General features: G+C 37.6%; 5 protein-coding genes across 6 annotated transcripts; 3 read left to right on the top strand and 2 right to left on the bottom strand.

Annotated features, from left to right (window-relative positions):
* The first annotated feature begins 3,807 nt into the window (after window positions 1–3,807).
* Window positions 3,808–7,654, top strand: LOC103454265 (CDK5RAP3 protein homolog). The gene is made up of 10 exons (XM_008393864.4): window positions 3,808–4,060; window positions 4,167–4,301; window positions 4,419–4,513; window positions 4,613–4,707; window positions 4,857–4,992; window positions 5,098–5,247; window positions 5,376–5,897; window positions 6,034–6,242; window positions 6,522–6,654; window positions 7,353–7,654. Exons 1-10 carry the CDS (start codon window positions 4,000–4,002, stop codon window positions 7,482–7,484), a joined length of 1,668 nt encoding a protein of 555 aa, XP_008392086.3. The 5' UTR covers window positions 3,808–3,999; the 3' UTR covers window positions 7,485–7,654.
* On the bottom strand, window positions 7,472–13,278 carry LOC103454338 (protein STRUBBELIG-RECEPTOR FAMILY 2). 2 transcript variants are annotated; one of them, XM_070812532.1, is made up of 17 exons: window positions 13,128–13,278; window positions 12,856–12,969; window positions 12,012–12,144; window positions 11,854–11,925; window positions 11,693–11,758; window positions 11,518–11,589; window positions 11,360–11,431; window positions 11,002–11,073; window positions 10,845–10,910; window positions 10,683–10,748; window positions 10,234–10,598; window positions 9,444–9,712; window positions 9,076–9,341; window positions 8,749–8,896; window positions 8,451–8,590; window positions 8,199–8,355; window positions 7,472–8,040 (listed from the first exon to the last, which is right to left on the bottom strand). In XM_070812532.1, the coding sequence occupies exons 2-17, from the start codon at window positions 12,950–12,952 to the stop codon at window positions 7,864–7,866; spliced, it is 2,238 nt and encodes a 745-aa protein (XP_070668633.1). In that variant the 5' UTR covers window positions 12,953–12,969; window positions 13,128–13,278; the 3' UTR covers window positions 7,472–7,863. The 2 variants fall into 2 exon arrangements, with proteins under 2 accessions (XP_070668633.1, XP_070668632.1); XM_070812531.1 differs by having other exon boundaries at window positions 7,688–8,040; window positions 9,444–9,694; window positions 13,128–13,261.
* Window positions 13,279–14,038: 760 nt separating this feature from the next.
* On the top strand, window positions 14,039–17,450 carry LOC103454266 (uncharacterized). The gene is made up of 4 exons (XM_008393865.4): window positions 14,039–14,207; window positions 14,443–14,988; window positions 16,741–16,806; window positions 16,929–17,450. Exons 1-4 carry the CDS (start codon window positions 14,121–14,123, stop codon window positions 16,986–16,988), a joined length of 759 nt encoding a protein of 252 aa, XP_008392087.3. The 5' UTR covers window positions 14,039–14,120; the 3' UTR covers window positions 16,989–17,450.
* A 1,062-nt stretch (window positions 17,451–18,512) lies between these two features.
* LOC103454339 (F-box protein At5g49610-like) lies at window positions 18,513–19,859 on the top strand. The gene has a single exon (XM_070811679.1). It carries the CDS (start codon window positions 18,513–18,515, stop codon window positions 19,857–19,859), a length of 1,347 nt encoding a protein of 448 aa, XP_070667780.1.
* A 731-nt stretch (window positions 19,860–20,590) lies between these two features.
* Window positions 20,591–24,564, bottom strand: LOC103454268 (squamosa promoter-binding-like protein 9). The gene is made up of 3 exons (XM_008393866.4): window positions 23,677–24,564; window positions 21,529–21,668; window positions 20,591–21,383 (listed from the first exon to the last, which is right to left on the bottom strand). Exons 1-3 carry the CDS (start codon window positions 24,054–24,056, stop codon window positions 20,758–20,760), a joined length of 1,146 nt encoding a protein of 381 aa, XP_008392088.1. The 5' UTR covers window positions 24,057–24,564; the 3' UTR covers window positions 20,591–20,757.
* Window positions 24,565–25,881: the final 1,317 nt, after the last annotated feature.

Genomic DNA, 25,881 nt, shown 5'->3' with positions numbered 1-25,881 from the left:
TGCTACCTGCAAGATAAGGAGAAGGATAACAATCAGCCGGAACTCGAAATCAAACTTCTGATCTGGGACTGATTGCTTGGAGCTCTGATTGCTTACCTTGTCTGTCACCTCTTTCAGCAAATCCCCTAGCTCGGCGACTTGGGGGACTCATACTACATGGTTTGTATCGCGCTTGACCAAGCCTGAAACTACAAGTAAGCGTAAAGTGAAATTGATACATTACCTTGTGCATCTCCACCAGTTAAAGATACCACCCTTGGAGGGAGGAAGAGTACTTCCAAAGAAGATGCCACATCTACCTATGAGACAGATAAGGCAAGTGAAGACGATACCACACTTCGGTACTTAAAAGTTTCGTGATTACGAGATCATTCTTCCACAATATTTCCTAATATCATTTGTACTAAATCATTCACTTGTACTCACTAAAGGAGAGCTTGAACCTATATACTGTGTAAACCCTTCACAATTAATGAGAACTCCTTTACTCCGTGGACGTAGCCAATCTGGGTGAACCACGTACATCTTGTGTTTGCTTCCTGTCTCTATCCATTTAGATACTTATCCACACTAATGACCGGAGCAATCTAGCGAAGATCACAAACTTAATATTTAAGATGATATTCTTTGGTGTATGCTTTTCGCAAACGATATAGTATTGATAGATGAAACGTAGGAAGGGGTAAACGCGAAACTTAACCTTTGGAGAGAAGTGTTGGAATCTAAAGGTCTTTGCCTAAGCCGATCAAAGACAGAATATATGGAGTGCAAGTTTAGTGCAAACGAAGGCCAAAATGAGTAAGGGGTGAGGATCGGAGATCAGGAAATACCAAAGAGCGACCGTTTTTGCTACCTAGGATCTATCTTGCAAAAGAACGGAGAAATTGATGGAGATCTCACCCATAGAATACAAGCTGGATGGATGAAGTGGAAGAGTGCATCCGGCGTGTTGTGTGACCGTCGTAGGCCACTGAAGCTCAAGGGAAAATTTTATAGGACGGCAATAAGGCCGGCAATGCTGTATGGCATAGAATGTTGGGCGGTGAAGCATCAACACGTAGGTGTAGTGGAGATGAGGATGCTTCGTTGGATGTGTGGGCACACGAGAAATGATAAGATTAGGAATGAGGATATCCGAGGTAAAGTAGGAGTAGCTGAAATTGAAGGAAAGAGGAGAGAAAATCGGTTACGGTGGTTTGGACATGTGCAAAGAAGGCCTACTGACGCTCCGGTTCGAAGATGTGACCATGGGACAGAGGTTCAGGGCCGAAGGGGTAGAGGAAGATCTAGGAAAACTTTGGAAGAGACCCTAAGAAAAGACTTAGAGTACTTGGATCTAACGGAGGACATGACACAAAACCGAGCGCAATGGCGTTCTAGGATTCATATAGCCGACCCCACTTAGTGGGAAAATCCTTTGTTGTTGTTGTTGTTGTATTAAACATGTATCAACACATAACAAAAATGAGAAATTAGGATTCAGTCTCTGGTTACCAATGCTCTATGATTCAAACCTTGCTGAATTTCAGTTTTTGATTAAGGTCCCTGGACTTTGTACACATCAACATTTTCATATATTTCCATGTCAGCTTTTTATTTTATTTATTAAAAATTTTAACTTATAAATTACCCCTTATATCATTCATTATCACTATCAAAATAATCAATGTAACTGAAACTCCTAGTCGGAGGTATTTCAAGCTATTCCCTTTTTTGTTTTTACGTTTGCATTCAAATTTCTCCAAAATTTGAGATTTGAGCAGTACTTATATGCTCTCCAAAGCATTCAAACAAACACAAATTTTTACAGAAGATTTGAAGGTACCGACCCCCTTTTTTCTTACTTCGGAGAGACTTTGCTAAGATTTTTAAATGGGTAATCTTTGTACCATAGTTCTACCCAATCGAAGGTATTTCAAACACAGAAGAACTGCATTGCATTTGCAGAGGAACTTGGTGATCCTACGACCTGTCAGAGTGTTTTTTTTTTACTTTCTTTTTTGACAAGTGTTTTTGTATCTTCAATTAACGACTTGTATTTGAATATGCAAGCATTTCGTTTTAGCTTGTACTTTTGTTTATGCAAATTTTTGGTATGCACAACAAGTGTTTGTAAAAATGTTTGAATAAGTTTTTTTGTATTTTTTTCTTCCCTTTACAGGGCTTAGAAGGCCAGGCATTGGGTACAATCTTATTGCGTTGAGTACATTTTTTGTTAGCATATATGGTGACTGCAAAATCAGTTTTTTAATCTTGGGTACAAACTAGCTAATTAGGTAAACATAAGGAAAAATTAGTATCCGGTCCCTAGTTTTTATTGTTTATTGACTAACATCTTATTAGTTCTTAAATTTTGATTCAAGTCCCTAGCATTAATGTGATAATGAATTTACATGTTTATTATATAATTTTTTTAATATAAAAATTAGTAATTAATTTAAGGTTTAATACTCACACCTCTATTAAACTTCTAATTAATTTTCAATTCAAACATTTTCAAAATAATAAAAAATTAAATTAAATTAAGTTTGTACCTATTAGTTTTTTTTTTATATATAAAAAGATTCTCAAATTTTTAATCTTAAATGTACCCATTCATATAATTTTTCAATTTTTTTAATCTTAAATGTACCCATTCTCAAATATATCAATTTGTTATATGTAAAATGTACCCTTTTTAATATAAAATCCATTCAAATTTTTTAATCCATGTTTAAACTTATATGGGTACATTCTTTTTCGTTGATTTGATAATGTATCCATGTTTTGGTACAATAACTTTTTTTGTTAATTTTGGTTAATGTACCCATACATATATGTATACACACACACACAATATAATAGAGAGAATAATTTATAATTTATTATTTTTAATCCCATAAATTATGGGTTTTATTTAAAATCTCATTAATATAAACAATTAAAAATTTCAATTTTTAATTTTTAATTAAAAAAATATAGTAACTTACATTATTACATTAATATCAGGGACCTCAATCAAAAACTAAAAACTAACAAGGTTTCAATCAAAGAATATTAATAGATAAGGACCGCATCCAAAGTGTCCCTAAACATAACTACTAGAAGAGTTTTGCTGTCAACGGGCTAAAAAGGCCATCTGTGTGGGGGGTACAATCTTATTGCATGGGGTTCATAAAGTCTGTCTTGGGTACAAACTATAAATTGAAACAGAATAGCTTGAATTGGGGGGATTGAAATTTGGGAATTTCAGTTACAATGTTCTCCAATTATTTTGTTGTGATAATGAGTGATATCAAGTATAATTTATAAATTAAAAATTTTAATAAATAAAATAAAAAGTTGATATGGAAATATATGAATAGTAAAATGTTGATGTGTACAAAGCTCAGGCACCTTGATTAGAAACTGAAATTCAATTAGGTTTCAATCAAAAAATTATACAAACTAAGGACTGGAGACAAAGTTTCCCCAACAATTTTTTTTTTATAGAATTATGGTGAAATGATCATATTGATTTGCGACATTTATTTTCAAAGGCTACATTAATCGATTTTCAATTTTAGAGACCATTTTAATGAAATGGATCAATTTCAGGGACCATCTTGATGGTGTGAGTCAATTTCAATGATCATTTGTGATAAAAATCCGTAAATCTTGTGGATCTCATTTATGTACCACATCAGCACTTAATATAATTTTTAACAGAATTGTAACGGAATAACTACATTGATTTATGACATATATTTTTAGGCACTACATTGATTTGATGACGAGAGTCAATTTCAGGACATTTATGATATAAACCCGGTGACTAAATTGTATATTGCAATCCTTGGTGTGTTGCTTTTGGGCCCCGACCATGTTAATAATAATAGATACCGATTCGTTCACCTTGACCTGACCCGTTAATCCGTAAAACCTCGTGCACCGGTTTCAGACTCTGTCCATCACTCCCTTCGTTTCTCAAATCAAAAACAAACCTGAGATTCTGAGAAAACAAACTGCTTTTCCCGGAAAATGCCGACGCCCGACGACATTGGAAAGCTCCCAATCGACATCACCTTTTCTCGTCTCGGAGGTACACAAAACCATCACAATTCAAAATTTTTTCCATTTATTTTTGGAGAATTTTTTCAAACTTTAATTTAGGTTTGGTAATTAATTACGCTGGGATTGAATTGAAGAATGGCTGGTTGATCGGAAGAGAATACCGGGAGATTGGAGGAAACGATTGGCGGCAGTGAGAGCTCGAATTTCAAAGGAATTCGCTTGTCTTCCCAAAGATATCAATCCCTATTTCCATAGCTTGGAATCTGATGGTTGGTTTTTCAAATTTTAACCTGTGTGAATTGTGATTAAATGATTGAAATTTGAATTGGGTTCTGTAAAAATTTGTAATTTCGGTTCAATTTGTTAACTGGGAATGCAATTTCCAGGAATTGGTTACTTAGAGGCCAAACAAATATATGATATTCTTGTGAAGTCAGCTCCAGAAAGTCGGAATATTTTCGGCCGGCTATCGGGTGCTGCTGTGAGAACTTGACACTCTCTTTAAATTTTTATCCTCTGTAAATTTACCTACTTTACTTGCAATGTTAAATCTTTTTGTTTTTATGTTTTGTTTGGGCAGGGTGCTTGGGAATCGATTGTACGTTCATTTGAGAAGGATTATGTATATCTCGGCGAGGCTGCTCAGATAATGGTGCAAAATGTGAACTATGAGATGTAAGTTTGTGGCATTGCCATTGGTTGCTTGGTTCAAGATAAGAATAGTATTAGGATACTTATTTATTTTTTGGGTAAATAATAAGGGTATTTCATTGACGCGAATGTGATCTGTATTGATTTCTTTTTTGTTGGTCTTTGTTGTGAAGTCCGTATCAGAAAAAGCAGGTGCAAAAGATTCAGCAACAATTAGCAGAACTAGACCACAAGGAAGCTGATATTAAGAGAAGTGCAGCTCTATCGGCTGCTAAGTATGTAGAGGCTTGCCAAGAGCTTGGACTACAGGTCATATTCTGGACCTCCCTGCGCATGGTTTTCTAAATTGGTTTGATAGGTTTTCCTTGTTAAATCTGATGCATAATAGTATCTGCCTATCGGTTCTTGTTTCAGGGAAAAAACGTGAGGTCAGAGCTTTTAGAAACTGCAAAATCACTTCCAAGCACATTTAGCAAGATTTTGGGAGTGTTAAATGGTGATTCTATGTCAAAGGCTCTGGAGTATTATTCTAACTTTGTCAGAGATGCTCACACAGAAAAGGATGTAAGGAAATAATCTGTTTCCTTATACGAATACTAGCTTACTTTATTGATTTTAGACGCTGATGGAAAGTTGAGATCATTATGACTAATATGATAAATCAATTCTGTTATTTGTGAATGTGATCACAGAAATATTTGGATGTGTTGACAAACTTGAAAGATGTACGTGAACATCCCCCATCATTGAATGTCCCTGTGGGCTCAGAGGTGGTTGATTCCGGGAATGTTCAATCAAGCAACAATGAGATAAACAATGCAGCAGTCGAAATAAATGAAGATAGTATAGATTGGGATTTTTCTGTGGAAAGTTCCCAGATTGATTGGGATATTGGTACGGTGGAGGAAACAGATGATACTGGTAATGGTTTGGGTCCGTACGAAATGGTTAATGCGAGTGAGGTGCAGAGTTCTGCAAATGAACGTGTGAAGTCTGATCCGACCCCAGAGGTCTCTGTATCAGAGATATCTTGGGATATTAGTGTTGAAACTCCCCAGGTTGACATGATTGATGATATCAATTTGTCAAATGTAATCATGGACAATCAAACATCTGCTCTTGATACTTCAACTCAAACAACTGAAATCAAGGAAGGTAGGAGCCAACTTTTGGAGACAGAGTACAGGAACAAGATTCTTGATGATCTGAATGAGGTATATGACACTTCTTCATATTCTTGCATTTGGATTTATTTGCTCCATTTTGTTTAGTTCCCGTTTGATATCTGTGGTCTCATCATGGGGCTTCCCTTTCATGAATTGATGTTTTATATTGATCTTCTACTATCAGGTCAAAGCTTTTTTAAATCAGCGGTTAGTTGAGTTAAAGAATGAGGAAACTTTGTCCTTGCAACATCAAGTTCAGGCTGCTGCTCCCTTTGTGCTGCAGCAATATGCTCATGATGCCATCGAAACAATGCTGTCTGATGTGTCCTCGGCTATTTCATTGCTGACAAACAGGAAGACACGGGACTTGATTATGATTCTCAACTCCAAAAGGTAATACCAAATATTTTGAGTATAATTTTCATCTTAAGGTTTATGTCTCTTCTGGTTGCAACTCTAGATTTGGCTAATCTTATTTCTGATAATTTTATTTTTGTTTGGTCTTAATGAATAGGTACAGGGCAAATTTCTCATCTGTTATAGCTGTATCATTTAGCATGTTAATTTATACTTAAGTAGCCATACCTTTATCCTGGAACCCCGGATTTTTTTATTTTGTTTCTGTTCTGTGAACTGAAGTAGAATACTAATTCATGTCAACCTTAATTTCAGGTTTCTAGACAGATTGGTGAGCTCATTGGAAGAAAAGAAGCACCATGAAGTTAAGTTGAAAGAGAGTCTGAATGGCATAGCTGGCAAACGCATGGAATTGCAGAATTCATTATCTTCTTCCTGGCCTAAGCAGGTGACGTATTTGTTGATAGCTTTTGATAATGTTTTTCAGATTACACAACAATCCGTCATTTTATGTTGTCTAACTTTTGGGTCTCTGGCCCTATTAAAAGCCATGCTTCTCTGTGTGTGCCATCGTGCACATGCCCCATGCATGTGAAGAGTGTTGTGGCTCTTTAGTTGAGTATTTTCTTCTAAGTTCAGAAAAATGTGCATACTCGAGAAGTTAGTACGGGCTGTAGAGTGTGACTCTTTGGAACGCAATTTGTATCAAGTATCACTATTAATACTGGCTGAGTGTGACTTGTGTTCTAAGCCCCTAAGCGTTGTACCATTGCATTAATTGTTCTTTGCAGAACAAAACGTAACGAAACAGTGAGAACTTGTGGTGGGTGTATTCGGTGACTCCTAAGCTAGCAATGTACTGTTCAGATTGAGGTCTCTTTATTAAAGTGTGGCAATAGGCTCATGTCTTGTTGTGTTGTCAAGTTACACTACCGATTAAACAGGCTTAGTTATCGTGTTTAATCTACTTGTGTTAGCCGGTTGTATTGTTGAAAGTTTTGCGTTAACTAATAACCAACACCTCTATCAAGTTGAGCTCATGTTGTGTGGAAAACTGCCACCTCTTCTCAATTTACTTCCTCGCTTTTTTTGTTATATTCGGTTTGAATTTTTGGCACAAAGCACTAACTCGTGGTTCAATTGCAGGAAGCTGCTCTTACAAAAACCCGTGAACTAAAGAAACTGTGTGAAAGCACCCTTTCATCGATGTTTGATGGAAGACCTGTTAACATAATTGGGGAGATCAATACTCTTTTGACGAGTGGCCTTACTGCATAAGGGGATGAAAATTGACGTTAAAACGTGTTAATGTGGTTGGAGACATCATCAATGCCCAGTGTCGCATACGATGCATAGGAAAATACATGTTTAATCGAAGACCCGTTTACACAATGAGATGTTTGGTTCTTATCATATCAAAGCATTCCTTATTATCTTTTTTTCGGTAACTTGATTCCTGTTTTATATGCGCTCGTAGAATTACGGCCTTTGCTTTCTTAAGGCAAAGAAAGACCGCCAAATATGTCAATGCATGAAAGGAAGGGCTGTACAAAAGAATATACAGAACTAAAAGAAGCTGATTGTAGAGTGGAACGCCTTAGCAAACATCCGATCCGATCGACGCTGTAGATTTGGTTTGTGAGTACCGGTGGCTTTGTCAAATGGACAAATAGCTCACTGTAGGTGAGCCCATGAACTGGCTGTTGATCGAACGGAATGATCTCTCGAACGGGTCATCTGCTCCATTGCCTTTCCCCATGGCATTGAGTTTCTCTATTAGTCTTATTAGCGATCCCACAACTTCAGACATAGGCGGTCGGAATTCTTTCACAGGCTGTTCATGTTTCAATGACAACAAAACCCACCAATAAACGTTGTCACATACAAGTTAAACAAAATCACTTCTTAAAATCTGAATCCTTTATTCTTTTCCGACTTCCCTAAGACGACAGAGATTATCTCAATGCATAATTTGAGGTATGTGCTTTGTACCTGGATACAGAGGGAGACAATGTCAGCAAACTGGGAGAGATTCTTGGAGGAAAATGTCCTTTCAATGCCTGGATCGATCATCTCAGCCAGACTCTCAACATCATGAAGCCGGAATGAAGCCCATTTCACCAGCGATTGCTCCTCCCTTGGTCTTGAACTACACATGATAAACGAGCCGAATATGTCCATGATCACGAAACATGACAATAATAACTTTGAGAAATGAGAAAAAAGGGCATGAACCATACGTACCCGTCAAAAGCTTTCCTTCCTGTTAATAGCTCCAAAAGCAACACTCCGAAGGCATAGATGTCACACTTTGTGTTATCAATTCCCGGTTGGCCATGCTCAGGTGCAATGTAGCCAGTGTCACCGATAGCATTTTCCGAAGCCTGTTTACATCCAATATCAATGAGAATTTAGTTTAAGCAGCTTAAGCTCAAGCTGTTTATTGGTTCCAGTTATTACCAATTGTTCTATAGGAAGTATAAAACTTTCAATGATGCTTTCTAGTGGAATTTAGTACTGGTTTATGAAAGCATAGATATACCTTTAGCTTGAGTCTATTGCTTGTAAGTGGCCTCAAAATTGCAAGTCCGCAGTCACAGATTTGAGGAGCAAGTTCTTCATCAAGTAAGATATTGGCACTCTTCAAGTTGCTATGAGCAACTGGAGGTGAGAATGTAGAGTGCAGATAACTGAAAAAAAAAAAAAAACCAATCAAATTAGTAACGAGGATAACTATATTCTCCCACACAGAAGGCATCAATTATTTACCTAGGAACTTGGAAGTCAATATCATTCAAATTTCTAGTATATTAATCCACGTTTCATTACGAATTATGAACTTGTAGGGAGAAAAATACAGAATACTTACTCCAAAGCTTGAGCAACACCAAGAGCAATCTGGAGACGGAGTCCCCAAGACAGAGGCTTGTAAGCATCACTGTGAAGAGCATCATCAAGGGATAAGTTTTTAACATACTCGTAGACAACAAGATGCTGTCCGTGCTCTATGCAATAGCCAACAAGTGGAACTATGTTTGGGTGCCTTAAACGTGAAGCAGTCCCTATGACATCCAAGAATTGTTCCTCTTCATTGAAAGACAATCCTACAATGTTGATGTTCTTCACAGCCAACGTCTGTAATCAAGGTATAACAGTCAAATAATTCTACCGAGTTTCATAGGAGTTTTATTTCTATAAGGTGGAAATAACTATTCCAAGGTTATTTCAGGTTTATACCTGGCCATCAGGAAACACAGCTTTGTAAACCGAACCAAGAGATCCTTCGCCCAGAAAGTTTTCTTCACTAAAGCTGTTTGTAGCTAATTGAAGCTCTGCCACAGTGTAACGTTTTGCTCTCACTGGGTATTTGTATTTATCAGAGGAACTTTTTCTTCTAGTATTTTTCTGCAGTTTGCTATGGTAAACTGGAGCCAGTCGCCTTGGAAGTAGCATTGGTGACCTGAAGGGAAACATTGGTGGGCTTTCTTCTGCAATAGAAGAACCATCTGTAACCAAAGGAGGAAACAAAAAATTGGAAGAAAGAAAGATTAAAACACACGAAGTGGATTAAAACTTCACATGTCTATTGTCTGTTTTTATAACTCATATATAAACACCATGTGGACAAACCATACACAGATGCTATCACCTAAGTTTTCACTATTAAAGCTACAATGAAACTAATCAGTGAGATGATACCATATGTTATCTGGTAAATATTCTGAACTTTGAGATTGAGTCTTAACAGTTGGCTCATTTAAATATTCTTTGGACTTCACTAGCACAGGAATACTCCTTAATTGAATCCGATTGGCAAGTACCACATTTCAGGGCTGTTGATGATTTTGTTTCATTCTATTGAGGAGAATTTGTTAACATCAATCCCAAATTTCAGTAACTTTACACCGACCAGCCAGTTCAATTTTTTTCGTAATTATGATGTTTGGGTGTGCGTGTGTATGTGTCTACTTCGATTGTTTACTCAACATTATATCCATTATCACTGTGCAAGTGAGTGAGAACTCACCTCTGGCACTGGTTCTTATCGGGAGTGAATTCCTTGAGCTGTTACTTCCCCCCAAGATTATAAGCCTCTGTGTGCGGGATTGATTAATGCGAACTGCAATGTAAAGTGCCACACATGATGCCACTAGAGTGCCTCCACCAACCAAAAAAGCTATTCCTCCAGGACTCATCCTTTTCTTCTTGTGTCCTCCTAGTTTCATGGGAGGATTCTTCTCAATGGCACTTGACTGAGTGGCTGGGGTGGCTGGGGTGGCGGGGGTGGCAGGGGGCGCAGGAATGTTTTGTATGACAGAACTTGCCTGTGTTTCCAGAGGAAAATCCCAAGGTGGAGAGTTATCCCCTACATGAAAAATATTACCCCCAATCCTGAAAGGAAATCAAATCTACAATGTTTAGTTCTTTTTTTCTTTGCAGGCAAATAAGGAGAAGTACTCACAACTGATCACCTACCATAAATTTGGTATGGACTGAAAATGATTTGGAATGATGCCGCTGAAATAATTATCTTGTATGTTCCTGCCAACAGAAAATGTGCCAGCAAGAAATTAAGACAAAGGAAAAAAGATCAACTAAATGCAAAACGCTGCTAAAGGCAGGTAGGTAGAAACCTACAGATCAGTTAGTGGAAGCTCGGCTAGATAGGCAACTGATCCAGTGAATTTATTATTCTGCAAGAACCTGCAGATGCACCCATGGACATGTAACTACAGAAATACATTATACCAAGCCGTAAAACACTGCAAGCGGGCGGAAAGGAATGAAAACTCACAATCCAGTGAGATTTGTCATGGAACCAAAAGAACTTGGTAGATCTCCAGTGAAGTTATTGTATGACAAATCACTGCATAAACCAAACTCACAAATAAGAAAGGGATATTGTCCAATGACAATATTTTAAATATCAAACAGATAATTTCATCAAATGACAATTATGCTCTGCTTCCCTTCATTTAAGATAAAAGAAAAGTCAAAACCTCTGATATACCAATACAGAAGACTAAAAGTTGTGGGAATTTTATATGACATTTTATTCCACATCAACTTAGAGAATCAAAGCTAGAACCTTATTTCAGTTTCACTCAGAAATTAGAATCCAACATTAAAAAACTATGTGAAAAGAAACGTACAGTTCTCTTAAATTTTGTAGGCCGGTAAATACATTGCCAACAGGTCCCGATAACAAATTGTGGCTTAGATTCCTGGAAGAAAGGAACACTTCAGTTTATCGCAGAATAACCAAGAACCCATAAACCAGTAAGATAACAGTCCGGAACAAGCTACTCACAAATATCGGAGACTTTTCATGGTAGGTAAAGAATGAGGAATATTTTGGGTCAAATAGTTGCATGCCAGATTTCTACAAGTGCCGAATTATAAAAATTAGAAGGGAGTAAAGAGAACCCAATTTGTGGAATTTAACTAAAGAATTGTATGCGGCAATGAGCTAACATCGTACTTACATATGGGTGGCATTGGGGGGCAAGACATAAGGAATTTTACCCACAATGTAATTGGAACTAACATCCCTTTAAGAAGAAGAAACCAGATGAATATTTAGATTCAGCAACACTTGTGTATTCAAAGTAAAAAGACCGCAAAATGGTCAGTCAGTATCACTTACAGTTGCTTTAAGTTGAACAAACTGTAGAGCTCCTCAGGAATATATCCAGAAAGGTTCAGACTATGAAGCTTGCTGCAATATTATTAAGGTGATCAAAGAAAAACTAAAGTTTTGCACATAGTTAATAATATAGTGAATGGAAGAGTTGCATTACTTACAGGTATATCACAGAGGACCCCGAACATGAAACTCCATCCCATGACTCTTCACAAGGATCCCCTCCATCCAATCGCCACCCCTTCAGCTCCTGTGGGTTGTTAAGGGCCCGGTAAAAATAATGAAGAGCCGTGACTGCAATGCACAGAGTACAATTATGAGGTAAATTTCATGTTTGGTTCCCCGGAAAATCTAGGGTAAGTACTAAGAACCATAAGACTTACTTTTGTTCTGGGTTTGTTAATTTCCTGTTTGGTTCCCTAGAAAATCTAGCGTAAGAACCATAATTGTATTCCGGAAAAAAATTGCATGATTTTCTTAGCACCCAAACAGGAAATTGAACCATTATTTCGATTTTTAGTGACCACAATACCCTGCAAAGCACAAAGACTGCTACATTTTCCTATTTCTATACGGTATCTACAACGACAAGTCGTTTTCACAAACGACAGTTCTGTTTATTTTCCCGCCAAAGCGGTCGCCCAATTTTCTATCCAAAAGAAATTACGGCAAACTGTAGGAGTTTCCAACCTTTCTGTTTGGTTACTGATAAATCCCTGGAAAACTAAAACTTCTATTCCTCAAATTAACAAATTAAAATTAACACTCCGTTCTTCCCTTTTTAATATAATCGTCAAGCATAACAGAAAGTTTATAGGTTCGGATTCTATCCTATCTCTCTAAGCCTTTCTCAAATTTCCCTACACTTTCTCGGCAACCAAACAGGAGATAACGGACCTCCAAAACAACGAACTTCATCAACTTTCCAGTGACAAGACTCCATATATACAGAACGCCAAGAAAATCAACAAGTAAAGAAATGATAGGAAGAAAATCAAGACTAACCGTCAAGCGGATCGGTAAATGCTCCGGCGCCGGAAACCAGAACCGACGAGATGAAAATTACGGCGAAGCACACGCACACACTCCTTTTGGCGGCCATATTCTCGAAGAATCCAACTGCAGCAATCAACCGGAAGGAAAACCGTCAGAATAACCTGAACGAACTGAAAGCGAAAGTGAATTTTCTTTCATTTTCCCGCATTTTCTTGGCAACCAAACGGAACAGAAAGTGCGAAGAAAGACAGCATTAATGACCGAAACGCAATGAAGAATACATTTCTGGAGACGAAACCGACGTCGGAGTTGTGAATTGAAGTGCAGAAAAGCTATGGTTTGTAGATGACAAGATGTACGTGTGGAGGAAGCAACGGGTACGGAGAGAGAGCAGAGAGGGTTTGGAATGCGTGCTGTGGAGGATGCAGAGAGCGAGAGAGAGAGAGAGAGAGAGAGGAGAGAGAGAAGAATGTCTTAACGAGTCGTTGAGTGGTTGGAGTCCACGTAGGCACAAAGCCGTTTGGTTTCGTTTCTTCGCGGGGGCCGCTTCTTGGGGTTTGTTGGAGTACTGGGCCTAAATAAAAGGCCGGGCACAAGCCCAAAGTATTGGGCCTGCAGAAGTTTAATTTTCTATGTTGCTCCGAAATCTCGGATATTTTAGTCTTTTTAATTGTTAGTACATTTTGGTTTTATGTTTTTGTATTATAAATCTCACGGTTAAAATTTTCAGAATATTATATATTTCGAATATTATTTTGTATTTTTAACATCTAAAGGTGTTCATGAATTTCATGTTATTGCTCAGAGTTTACGGTTTTTATTTTACTTGACCACTTTCTTTCATGTCTTCTATGGTGTGACACATTTGTCAATAATGTAATCAATAAGTAAAATTCAGCTCCTTGTGCAGAAAAAAAATGTTTAAAAATTTAAGTATGCTAACCATTTTAAAAAGATATTAGTTCAACAACATTAAGGAGATTGTTCCGAGATGGTGAGATTGTTACTGACGGAGTAAAATTTCTCATAGTCTCTTCAAATAAGAAAGAAGTGAACAATCGTAAATTCTCACTGGTTGTCATTTTTTTTTTTTGAATAATTATTAAATCTGCCCTTGTTTATAGTTACAGAAAACGAAATTTTATTCGCAAACGTTTCAAGGGGTACTATAGTAATTAAATGTTCGAAAAAGGAAGAAAATAATACGAAAATCCTTCAAGATCGCTTACTGGTTTTGATTTTGCTTGGCGAACGTGCTCGACAACTCTCTGGCTATGGCGGAAGAAGATGATTACATGGGCGACCTCTCTCAGTTCCTCACTCCAGAAGTCACCAGCCCTCCAAAAGCTTCATCCAAAAAGGTACGCTTGCAAGCTTAATTTTCTGTTTGGTTCCCTAGAAAATAACGCGGAAGAATCATAAAACCTAGTTCTGGGATTGTCATTTGTCAACCAATTTATCTCTAAAATGGGCGTTGGGTAATCCAAAGGATTAGGTACATCCAAATGGAGCATGGGTTTTGTGTGTTTTAAGCTAATTCTTGGTTTTGTTGGTGAACAAAATCTCGAACTGTTACTTATCTATCTATATTTTCAGATTTTGAATACCAAAAACCCAAGTAATTTTCAACCCTCGAACAAAAAATCTAAACTGCTAAACTGGCAAGAACAACGTAAAATCGATAGGGAGCGAAAGCAACAGGAAGAGGATGAGAAAACGTTGGCTAAAATAGAGACTGCTCCAATTCCACAATCCAACATTGGATTCAAACTTTTGAAGCAAATGGGGTATACCCCGGGTTCCGCACTTGGTAAGGAGGGCTTGGGCCAGGCTGAGCCGGTGAAGATTGACATTCGGCGCTCACGGGCTGGGATTGGGCGGGAGGATCCGCATAAGGAGAAGAGGAAGCGAGAGGAGATAAGGACTTGGGCGGAAAGGAGGACCGAGGAGGCTATGATGGAGGAGTTTGGGTCTAGGCAGAAGTCACAGTGGCGGAACAAGAGAGTTGTGGTTAATTTTAAGAAGGCACATGCGGCGTTGGATCAATTGGAGAATAAGGAAGTTGTGCCTCCGGAGAAGAATGAGAACGGGGAAGAGGAAGGGGGAGAGGAGGAAGAGGAAGAAGAAGAAATTACAGAAGAGGTATGTTTCTTGAATTGTATGTGTTTTCTTAGACTATAACGTGTTTAAATGAGCATCTTTTTTATGCATTATGTATGTATGACTGAGTTTAGCTCTAAGGCATAGTTGACAAGCATAGCCAAGAACTTAAATTAGATGATTTCAATGCAAATTAGAAATTCTGTTTACAGTGTTCATCCAATGGGAATTGCATTGTATATATAAAACGTAACTATTTCCCGCTGAATGTGTACTTGAAATCCCGAATTTATAGTACCCAAATGTAAAGAAGCTAAAGCACTTCCTTGGAGCTGTAAGGTTGAAATGTTCTTTTAAATTGATACATGACATTGTCTTGGAGGCAAAAGCACATGGGTGTTAAATGTACGGAAAGCCAAGAAAGCTTCAACAGAGAGTAATCAGACAAAGTCTTGTTTGATGGAGGAATTCCTAAGCTGTGCAAAATAGATTCTCTCCCAAGAAATTTAAAGTCGACTAGGAAGCAGAGATTGTAAGTTTTTGCTAAGTAGGACAAGAAGGAAGGATACAAGTGCCCGATCTTTCGTTATTATACAATTTTGATTGTGAAATTATTGGCATAATAATTGGGAATCTAGTCTTCAAAGCCCAGCATTAGAATTAGATTCTTAACAATTGGCATATGAACTGATACTTCTTAGTGGGTTTGATAGTATCAGGTTGTCAAACTCTAGTGCCCTGGCTTGCAGTTCCAAGCTGCAACAATTGTACAGATTCGTTGGAAGTCCCTAGGCTGCAAAAATTGTATCGGAATCAAATCATCCCTTTTTTTAATTTCCAAAGTTTATCTTTTATAGCTGAACTATTTTGAAAGATGCTTGATTAGATATGCTTATGTGAAATTCAATTCTGCATATTATAATGGGTGGATTGAGATTGTGTGTGCAGATAAAGTGTAATAATACCTCCAAATTGATGTCAAAGTCTTATCTGACAGTGTACTTCTATTATCATCCAAGAAATAAGTTTGTTTAAGCCTGATACTATTTGCTTTGCTTCTCCAGTTGTTCTGTATCAGTTTTTAGTATGAGGAGGCTTTCATGGTTACGTAGAGTTCATGTCTTTTGGAGACTCTGTTGGTATTTATGAAAGACTGTGTCACGTTATTCGGTTACGTTGTAGTTAGTTCCATCTCTCATGAATTAGAAATTCTGAGAACAAGTCCAGTCATCTTTGAGTTTCATGAGATAACATGATAAAGAAAGTTAATATTGTCCTTTTCTTGTTTGCACTCTTGTGGCTGTTATATAATGTTGAATGTTGAATTGAAATCATGTCTTGCTGAGTGTGGCATTGGTTTACCTTAGGAATCAAATTTTTATTATCTAGCTTAATGTTCAAGTGGAGTCTCATGTTTTGGTGTTTAGGGTAAACTTTGAGGACATGTTAAAAGAACATTATACGTAGTAACTAGATGTGAGGGTTTCATCTCTTAAAAATTTAACCACCAAGAGATAAATTGGGGAAATCTTGGCTGATAGCATCCAGATTTCTTTTTTTTAAAGTTTGCTTGCTAGATTCTCGTCGTTTGTGTAGCAGGCATTAGGTCTGTTTCCAGGCCTTGTAGGCTTGTTATGTAATTGCATATGGGTTGAAAACGGTTCATTCTGAGTCAAGTCTTTTAAGACTTGTTGGGTGCAATGTTTCCGCTCCTTTTCTTGACATGCTGTGATTATGTTGCTTGATATTGCTCGGGAAAGTTGACTTATTAGTTATCCTTGCTCTGTGCTGCAGGATTTACATGAGATATTGATGAAACTGAGAGATGAACATAGGTACTGCCTCTTTTGTGGATGCCAGGTGAGCGTATTTATCATTTGCATTCCAAAATAAAATTTATGCTGAAATAACTTGTTTGCAACTGTGAATCGCTATTAATTCATTTCTGATGGTCATGTTATGAACCGTGCTCTTTATTTCAGTATGAATCAACGGAGGCACTATTGTCGTACTGCCCTGGAACTGAGGAAGACGACCACTGAACTAAGTTCCCTTATGCATGGACCCCCAGAACGTCTTCCTTGTTTGACAAGATAATTCCAAGCGGTAATGCAGGTCTTCTTTTGAGATGGATGCACTTTGCTTGCAATGGAGATATCTTTCCTTATTCTTCATCCAATTGATCCGGAAGTTCCTAAGATCTGACGTGCAACTTTCTGAGTCAGAAACCCGAGTGAAGGCACAGAAGTTGGTAACGAAGAAATTGAATTGAATGTTGGAGCAGCTAAACCCACATAACTACTAGGTTAGGGAAATCCCTATACTCTAGACCTCTGAGAGCATTATTTGAATTAGCTCCCAAGTCATAGTGTGTGGATATGTATAGCCCCAAATACAAGAGCCGAAGTTCAACAATGTAACTGTTAGAGTATTTTATTGCCCATACTATTATTTAAAATTATTCTTTCGTTTGTAAGAGTTGGTTAAGAGCATTTTCCGTTTTACTCGAGGTCCCGAGTTCCAATCCCTCTGCCCAGTATCGTTATGTTTGTAATATTTTGATCAACGAGTCCAACACCCAGTTAGTATTTACTCATCACACCCATCCAATTCCATAATTTATCGAGTAGTTTCATTGACATTTTACATTTGTTAAGACGCGTAAAATTTCAATATTTAATGACTTACATGTCATAATATGAAACGACCATTTAGATCCTGAAAGCTTAAATAATATTTTGTTTTGGGAATACACCCAACAAATACAACCTTATAACCAACATCTCGAGATTTTTTTCTCAAAAATGATGTTCTTACCATATTTTTCACATCACATTTGTACTCTCTAATAGAGATGGGATCTACATGTGTTGGTGGGTCCTACTTCTATTAGGGAGAATGTACAAACATAATGAGCTTGCACCAAGTTCGGCTCATCGAAGCTCGACTTGTGAAAGAAACAAGCCAAGCTTATGTTTAGATCAATAAGAAACAAGTCAAGCTTGAAAATTGGTATGTTCAGCTAGTAAAGTTCGTCAACAACTTGTATTTTTTTGTGAGACAATTCAAACTAGCTAGATTTATATCGGGGAAATCTGCTTGGATTGAACGGTTATGTTTGTAAGTTTGGATTGGCTAGCCAAATATAACAATGATCATCAGTTTATCACAAACTGCATGTAGGCTCATGGTATCCAATTGGCGGCACACTTCATCAAATTCAGTTTAAGCTGTCCAAACTTAATAAAATCACTTGAGTAAAAAGAAAATTTTCTTACAAGTGGTGGATTCCTCCGGTGGTTAGGGTTTTCATCTTCAACCCACTACCTTTCAAGTTCAAACCCTCCTCCTTTTCCCATTAGCATAAGTATTTGTCAATTTCCTTTCCCTTTTACTATTCAAACTCCTACTCCGCAATGTATTTGTTGACTGAATCCAGTACGGGTTCTATTTAGTTTCTAGTAGACGAAATCCTATATAAATAATACTGGTACTGCTAGGGTTTTGGACCAAAAGGCTCTTCTCGATCGGTATTGCTAGCTGCTTGTTGCATGTTTGGAGGCAAAATGCAGGAGCGTGATGAGTCGGTTATCATCAACGGTGAGGTTAACCAAGGAAAACTATCCTTGATCAAGTGTTTACACCAAGATGTCCTAGTAGAAATTCTCTCAAAACTACCTGCAAAGTCTTTGATTAGATTTTCAAGTGTCTCAAAAGCGTGGTATGCGCTTACCAAAAGTTCTTATTTCATTGCTAGACACCTTCATCGCTCTGCTATCAATCCTTTTGTTCTCCTTGTTTCGGGAGTTAGCACTGAAAAATATAAACCGAAATCACTTGGAGTCGCATTGCTTTGTGACGAAGAAACTCCACTTTTGAGTTTGGATTTACCGTTTCTCCCGAACTATGCAAGCTTTAACATAGTGGGATCCAGTAATGGTTTGGTTTGCGGTATTGTGCGAATTTGTAATGAGACGCAGGAGGAGGAGGAGGAGGAGGACGACGACGACGACGACGACGAGGATGAGGAGGGGGACGAGGGGGATGAGGGGGACGAGGAGGAGGAGGAGGGGGTCGAGGAGGACTATGTTGATTCAATAGTAGTATGGAATCCAGCAACAAAACAATTTAGGTATCTTCCGGAACCTGTTCTTTTCTCTCACAGACGGTGTCCTCAACGTATATGGGATGGTAAAAATGATCCTCTTCTAGGTTTTGATTTCGTACGAGAAATAAATCAATACAAAGTGGTGAGAGTTCTCCCGACACGTAATGGTGATGATGGAGAAATAGTTACTTTCGAAGCCCAAGTGTTCCTCCAGAGTACAAATTCATGGAGAGAAGTCGAAAACAAATTGGAGTTTCCATCATTTAAAAGATGTTTCACTAGTTGGGCGATTACCTTGAATGGAGTCTTGTATTGTTTGGTACTGCAGACGGGGTACGAGCTCGCTATTCTTTCGTTCAACTTACACGACGAGGTTTTCCATGTGATGCATCTGCCAGGAGAATTGCAGGATTTCAAGCACCTGGCACCATTATTCTCATGGAATAATTCAGTTGCAATTCTAACAACTACGTCTTCATTAGATGATGAATATTACGACCAAGTGCTTTGGGTGATGAGTAGTAGCACTACCACTGCGACGACCAAGCCAGCTTGGGTTCGACAATTGATAAGCAGATCCAAAGCATTTGCAGCAGGACGCTTGTTTGTAGGTGTATGGAAGGATCAACATATTTTACTCACAAGAAAACAAACACACGAAGAAGAAACAAATGATGTTGTGCCGCCGGAAAACTTGTTCGTGTATGACCCTAGAAGTGAGACGCAGAGAAAGATTCTCAATCATGGAGAAATGAACTTGTTTGGTATCGGAGTAAATTATGTGGAGAGCCTAATTCCTGTCTAGATCGATCACTTTCTCTCCGTCGATCAACTTAGGTGATCAATGCCGTACGTGGGATATGTGGATTCCTCTACTTAAGCTGCTCTTTGCATTTCATTTACATTTAGATTATTACGCAGACTGTTCTACTGTAACGAAAGAATTTATATGTACGAGACTAATCCCTTGTACAAATCCAAGTGGATCCTAGAAAGCGTTGTAAGTACTTCCTGCAAGAAGCAGATATTTGGTGCTTCTTCCAAAAAGTACTTAAAAGTGCTTTTAGAACCCAAAATCACCAAAAGCGTTTTTAGTCATTTTAAAAGCATTTCTAAACGAGCTCATAATTTCATTTGATTGTAGTTGATCATACATTTGTACGGCCGGCTCAGAATTTCCCTTCACTTTCCTACCAAAAGACAAGCAGCACATCCCTCCTCAGTCTTTCTTTTTCCCAAAGCCCTAGGGCTAACAACAAATCTTTCGAGCATAAATTGTAGCGAGTGGCTTCCGCACTCCTCATTCCCTCTAGTACCACATGACAATGCCAAACGGTGATACTAACTAATCAAATCGAGGCACGTAAATTATTGAGATGTGAATCAACAGAATCAAAGAATTTGAAGAAAAAAGAAATGCACAATGAGAAAATGAGAGCGTGAAAATCACTTCTCCCTTTGAAAATTTGTTGGTCCACTTCAGCCTGTCAAAAAATAAATAAAAATAAAAACACAAACCACTAATAATCACAAGGATATCCAAAATCCAAACATTAGCTTTATTGCTAGGTAGGAAGTTCAAGCCTTGAAGGCTAACCTAGATTATGATAATATTCTTCTTAATTAGTCTTTTAACAAACAGCATAGTCCGTTCAGGGTTCTACCATTCAAGACATAAAACCTGCAAACAGAATCCATAGTTTTTAAAGTGACCAGTTCATCTGCTGACTGGTGGAGTCATAGCCCCTGGTGTGTCCGAGTTCCATGTGTTGCTGCCTCCTACCCTGTTGAGACAGCTCCAGCACACCAGAGTATTGACTGCTAAGCGGCTGCGAGATTTGACCAAGACCCAGGTCCGGAAGCATTTCGTGCGAGCTGCTACCATTTTCATTTCCTTTGAAACCCCACAAAGTCGTCGGAAAGTGATTGGAGGTCGCAGCATGAGGGGTTGGTTGAGCCACAGGTATCCCTTGGGTGTTCATCAAGGAATTCATCCCGACACCCGATACTCGGTTTCGAGAGCCCCATGGTTGATTTGACAGAAGAGAGAGAGCACGGCTTGAGTCAGTGGCTACTGTGATGCATTCTCCCGGAGGAATTCCAGGACCAGGATAACTAGTCCCGCCTGCTGAACCTTGCATGTAAAAGCCGGATGTAGTAATCCCAGAGTTGCTCTGCCACGGCTGTTGGAGAAACTTCCCTGCGTCATTGGCATTTTGAACAACAGGTGCTCGCTCTGACGTTCTTGTTGTTGTCCATGCATCCCTCCCAGAAACCCTTGGGTATGCAGTGAAGTCCATCAGATAGCTTCCAACTTTGTTGCTGTTTTCTATCATTTCAAGTAAAAGATTTTGTAGCAGTTTATGAGTAGGGTTAGAGGAACTGAAAATACACACATTTGACAGGAACAGAGTGCAACTTATGATTCAACCAAGAAAAAAAAGAGTTCAACTAATGATATGATGATGTCTAACCGTAGAGAGATGAAGAAAGTCGGCCAAAACGCGCAGACAATATGGATCCTGGTTGTGGCTTTCTACGACGCTCATTATGCCCAGCCAAACGTCTACGACAACTACGTTTTCCTTGGTCAAATTCAGGAAGCAAATGAAACCTGAGAAATGCAAGGTAAGAATATTATTTATCATTGACGTAGGGACTGAACTAGACTTGATGAAATTTGTAAACTAATAAAAGTAAAAGTAGACATTAACTAGGGTAATTGCTTGTTTAGTTTCACTGTATGCTACCACTGAATGTCTAATACAAATCTAGTTAGAGGAAATGCCCTCAGCAAAAAAGGGGCATGGTTACCGTATAGCAGCATAGGTGAAGGAAATGTTTCATGCTCTCCTTCAATAGGCACGTAATGATTTGTTTTTAACAGCGGACCTACCATCACATGGATCCAATCATAGATCGTGAATCCCCAAAAAAATATCACATTTAATGCTAAATTTCAATCAGATACTTGAACAGCACATTTAAAAGAATGGCAGGGTTACCGTGGTTATCAAATCAATCACAAGGACTTCTATAACTTTAAGAAGTGTAACATCAAATAAACAGCATTGATCAGTTGTTTCAACCCTAGTTGCTAGTCAAATCGCTATTGCTGCAAGCGACTCATGAGTCACAATTTGTGGTATATGGGATGAGTAATGTGTTGAACTGTACAGCTCCATGAAAAATAGACTCCATTGTAACTTTTAGCATACGGTCCTTGCAAGTAAAGCATTTAAATGCAACATTTCGGAACGCATCATTAAAAATTTAATTCGTTTTTGCAATTTTAGATCCTTGGTTTTATCCTAGTTTCTCAAATCAACGAACTGTTGAAAGTTACACCATAATAATATGATCCAAAAGGCAAAAGCACATGAACTTCCACAAAATATCAAATATAGAGGAGGGGAGTAATATTACGTTCACCTACAAACAATAGGAGACTCTTAGTCTAGGACTTTTGAGCCAATTTTAAAGTCTGGTTTTCGAAAATAGATGTTTAGTTTGGCAAGTTTTAGGGTAGTAACTAAATGGAAATTGTACGATGCAGTGAGTGTTTTCTTTTATCAAACTTATGAACATCTGCAGAAATCAAAAGGACAGCTTTAGAGACCTTTACGGATACCGTACGACAAGTTGATTGGTTCTTATTTGGTTGATTGAGAACCCCCAAAAAAAGAAATTTGAGGATATGCAATGAACTTATTTCCATTAATTACTACTTGCACTACGAGGCTGAACGACATCTATGTAGTGGACAGAGTTGTGCCGATGTAAAAGCCAAGACAAAAACCTTCAAAAGTGTCCTTTTGGCACGCTGCTACAAATTTATAAGACTTGCAGTTTAAAGTCTGGCTTCTAATTCATTATAGGAACTGTTCCTCCACAAACAACGAAATAGACCCAACAGTTACTAAATAGTTCAAGTTTTAAGGAACGCCTACGAGCACAACACGTTGTATAGAACTGATATGTCATCCTCATCCCCAAATATGCACCCCAACTACAAGTAAAACGCAAAAAGCCCCTAACTATTCCACAACAAAAGTAACCAAAAAGCCTTGCACCAACAAAACAGAACAAAATCCATTAACATGAACAAATTCCCAGAGGGCAAGTATTAACCATCATACAATTATGCACAAAACAAAAAAAACAAGAAACTATACTGCCAAATTCACAGCTAACTCCAGAATCCTAGCCAGAAACAACAAAAAGTGAACATCCAAATTCAAAACAACAAATACCCAGCACCCAAAAACGACAACCAAGACCAATTTTACATATAAATTAAACAGAAACAATAATGAACTAGGCATCCAAATAAGGAAACAAGTAAATCCAAAAGGCTCCATCAAGGTCCAAAGCAACCAACACACTGAAGAACAATACCCAAGAACAAGCTACACACACAATATACTCACTCACATATAGAAATTAAGAAATTGGAAACAATTGCTGCTTACTTACAAAGAACCCCACCAAGCACCAAGTACGTAACTCATCATAAATTTAACAGAACTTGAAGGTTGAAACTGTAAAACGTGCAATTGGGGTTCCTCTGCAAATAAGTAAAGAAAATAAACCAACAAGCAAAATTCAAAAAGTTGACTGACCTGCTACACTGTTGGCAAAACCTCTGTTCAAGACCAGCAACAATGACTGTGGGGGTTTTAGAGTGCAAGCCACAGACTTTGTGCCTGGAATAGTAAGCTTTGGCATCACTCAGATCTACCTGGCAGCCTTCTACCTGACACCGCGGCGGCTGACCCAGCTGACCCATATTCCCGCCGCCCCGTTGCTTCTTGGGCGGCGTAGCCCCGGCGGAGGAAGACCCAGCAGCAGAACCGGATGATGATTTGTGCTGAGCTCCAAAACCCACATCCTCAAAGTAGATTGTTTGGCCGAATTTCAGGCCGTTGAGTGACTCGGCTGACGAGTTGGGCGGCGAAGAGGAGGAGGAGCTCCCTGACTCGGTCATAGAACTCGAGCCCATTTTCCTGATTGTCCTCTACAGCCCATTCATAATACTTCTTTTGGGGGTCATCAATTGATAGAGAGAGAGAGAGAGGGGGGGGGGTGGTTTGGTTTGTTTCTCTCTCTAATGGAGTGGTAGTGAGAGAGTGATAAAGGAATTGAATGTGGAGGGGTAGTGAAAAGCACACATCTGACAGTGGCCCATGCCAGCTCTGATCCTCTCAGTGTGAGAGAGATATATAGTGTTTGTTGGTGCCAAATGTGCGAGTGAGAGAGAAATAGAGAAGTGGTACACTTTGTCTGGGAGGCTCTGTGACTGTACAAAAATAATGGAGCCAAAATGCAGAAAAGAGGAGAGAGAGGGAGAGAGAGAGAGAGAGAGAGAGATCCATAAGGTACCTAATCTCTCTCTCTCAGTGATGAGGGGCACTGAATCAATCAGCTTTACGAGAGACTCCTTTTGCGCGATTGATAATTACTACCATACACAAACTGTCGTTTATAAATCTCTATCACTCTCTATCTCTAAGAATTTCAAGCTTTTTCCTTTTGTTTTGCTTGGATATGGATGCCCATATGCAAGACGGTGCATGGTGATGGGGCCGATTGTTTTTGCATTAGCTTGATAGGAGGTAATGTTCGGTCACCTTATTTATTATTTATTATTATTAGATAAATTTAAATTTTGAAATTTGTGTATATTTATTACATAAATTTTAAAATTTAAACTCATAAAATAATGATGAATAAGGTAGTAAATATTATCATCACTTAAAAGATGGTGAGCAAAAAGACTCCTTATAATTTAGGGAAAATTAGGTTTACATCCTTCTTTTTGTTACTTCATTGATTAAAATCCTATTCATTTTCAATTTTTGATCAAGGTCCTTGGTATTAATAACATCATTAATTATTTGAATAATAAAATATTTTTATTTTTAAATATATTCCTGTAGTGTTAAAAATGTTACAATTAGTATATTTATATTTATGGCTAAATTTTTTATCATATATTTTTATTTTTAGTTTGTACCAATTTTTAATTTGCAAATATTTTTTTAATTTGTACCAATTTTCTTTTCATTTTTAATTTGTACCCATATATTAGTTTCTTTTTGTGCCCATATTTTTTAAAGTTTTATTTGTGTTTGTACCCATGTGTATACCATCACGTGACATTGTATATTTAATCAATGATAGAAAAATTACATATGGTATATTTATGTTTTATGCCTAAACTTTGTACCATATATTTATATTTTTAGTTTGTACCCACTTTTAATTTGCAACATTTTTTTTTTAAATTTGTAGTATTTTCTTTTTAGTTTTATTTTGTACCCATTTATTAATTTCTTTTAGCACCTATATTTTTAAAAATTCATTTGTACTCATAATTTTTAATCTTTTATTTGTACCCTAATTTATTTATGATGTACCCATTCTTCTTTAGTAATGTACCACTTTGTTATATGTGAAATGTACCAATTTTTTTGTAAAATATACCAATTTTTTTAACACTATGGATACATTCTTTTGCCATTTATTATTTCTTATTTTTACATAGTTTTTATCCATTTATTCAATTAAAATGTTTGAATTTTTTTTATTATAACCGTTTCTAATAGTATTATAATGAAGGATTTTAAATTTATAGGATTATAAATCTCATAAAATATCAAACAATTAATTGCAAAACTATAAGAATATAAATATTAATAGTAATATAATGAGGTGTACAAAGTCAAGGGACCTTGATCAAACTTTGAATACTATTAAGGTTTTAATCAAAGAATGTTAAAGATTAGGGAGCGCAATCAAATTATCCCTTAAATTTATTCCACTAT

Source organism: Malus domestica, chromosome 14 (genome assembly GCF_042453785.1).
Source record: "Malus domestica chromosome 14, GDT2T_hap1".
In the NCBI taxonomy this organism is placed as follows: domain Eukaryota; kingdom Viridiplantae; phylum Streptophyta; class Magnoliopsida; order Rosales; family Rosaceae; genus Malus; species Malus domestica.
Note: the sequence above shows the minus strand (reverse complement) of the source record. Positions and strands in the feature narration are given on the sequence as shown.

Excerpts from the sequence above, each read along its gene's own strand:
- LOC103454265 (XM_008393864.4), top strand. The coding sequence starts at position 4,000 with ATGCCGACGCCCGACGACATTGGAAAGCTCCCAATCGACATCACCTTT. Across the intron at positions 4,514-4,612 it reads GCCGGCTATCGGGTGCTGCT|GGTGCTTGGGAATCGATTGT; the intron begins GTGAGAACTTGA and ends TTGTTTGGGCAG. Across the intron at positions 5,248-5,375 it reads ATGCTCACACAGAAAAGGAT|AAATATTTGGATGTGTTGAC; the intron begins GTAAGGAAATAA and ends ATGTGATCACAG.
- LOC103454338 (XM_070812532.1), bottom strand. The coding sequence starts at position 12,952 with ATGGCCGCCAAAAGGAGTGTGTGCGTGTGCTTCGCCGTAATTTTCATC. Across the intron at positions 8,356-8,450 it reads GGAAGGAAAGCTTTTGACGG|TTCAAGACCAAGGGAGGAGC; the intron begins GTACGTATGGTT and ends TATCATGTGTAG. Across the intron at positions 8,041-8,198 it reads TTGTCTCCCTCTGTATCCAG|CCTGTGAAAGAATTCCGACC; the intron begins GTACAAAGCACA and ends AAACATGAACAG.
- LOC103454266 (XM_008393865.4), top strand. The coding sequence starts at position 14,121 with ATGGCGGAAGAAGATGATTACATGGGCGACCTCTCTCAGTTCCTCACT. Across the intron at positions 14,208-14,442 it reads CAAAAGCTTCATCCAAAAAG|ATTTTGAATACCAAAAACCC; the intron begins GTACGCTTGCAA and ends CTATATTTTCAG. Across the intron at positions 14,989-16,740 it reads AAGAAGAAATTACAGAAGAG|GATTTACATGAGATATTGAT; the intron begins GTATGTTTCTTG and ends TCTGTGCTGCAG.
- LOC103454339 (XM_070811679.1), top strand. The coding sequence starts at position 18,513 with ATGCAGGAGCGTGATGAGTCGGTTATCATCAACGGTGAGGTTAACCAA.
- LOC103454268 (XM_008393866.4), bottom strand. The coding sequence starts at position 24,056 with ATGGGCTCGAGTTCTATGACCGAGTCAGGGAGCTCCTCCTCCTCTTCG. Across the intron at positions 21,669-23,676 it reads TTTTGCCAACAGTGTAGCAG|GTTTCATTTGCTTCCTGAAT; the intron begins GTCAGTCAACTT and ends TGCATTTCTCAG. Across the intron at positions 21,384-21,528 it reads ACTTTCTTCATCTCTCTACG|AAAACAGCAACAAAGTTGGA; the intron begins GTTAGACATCAT and ends TTGAAATGATAG.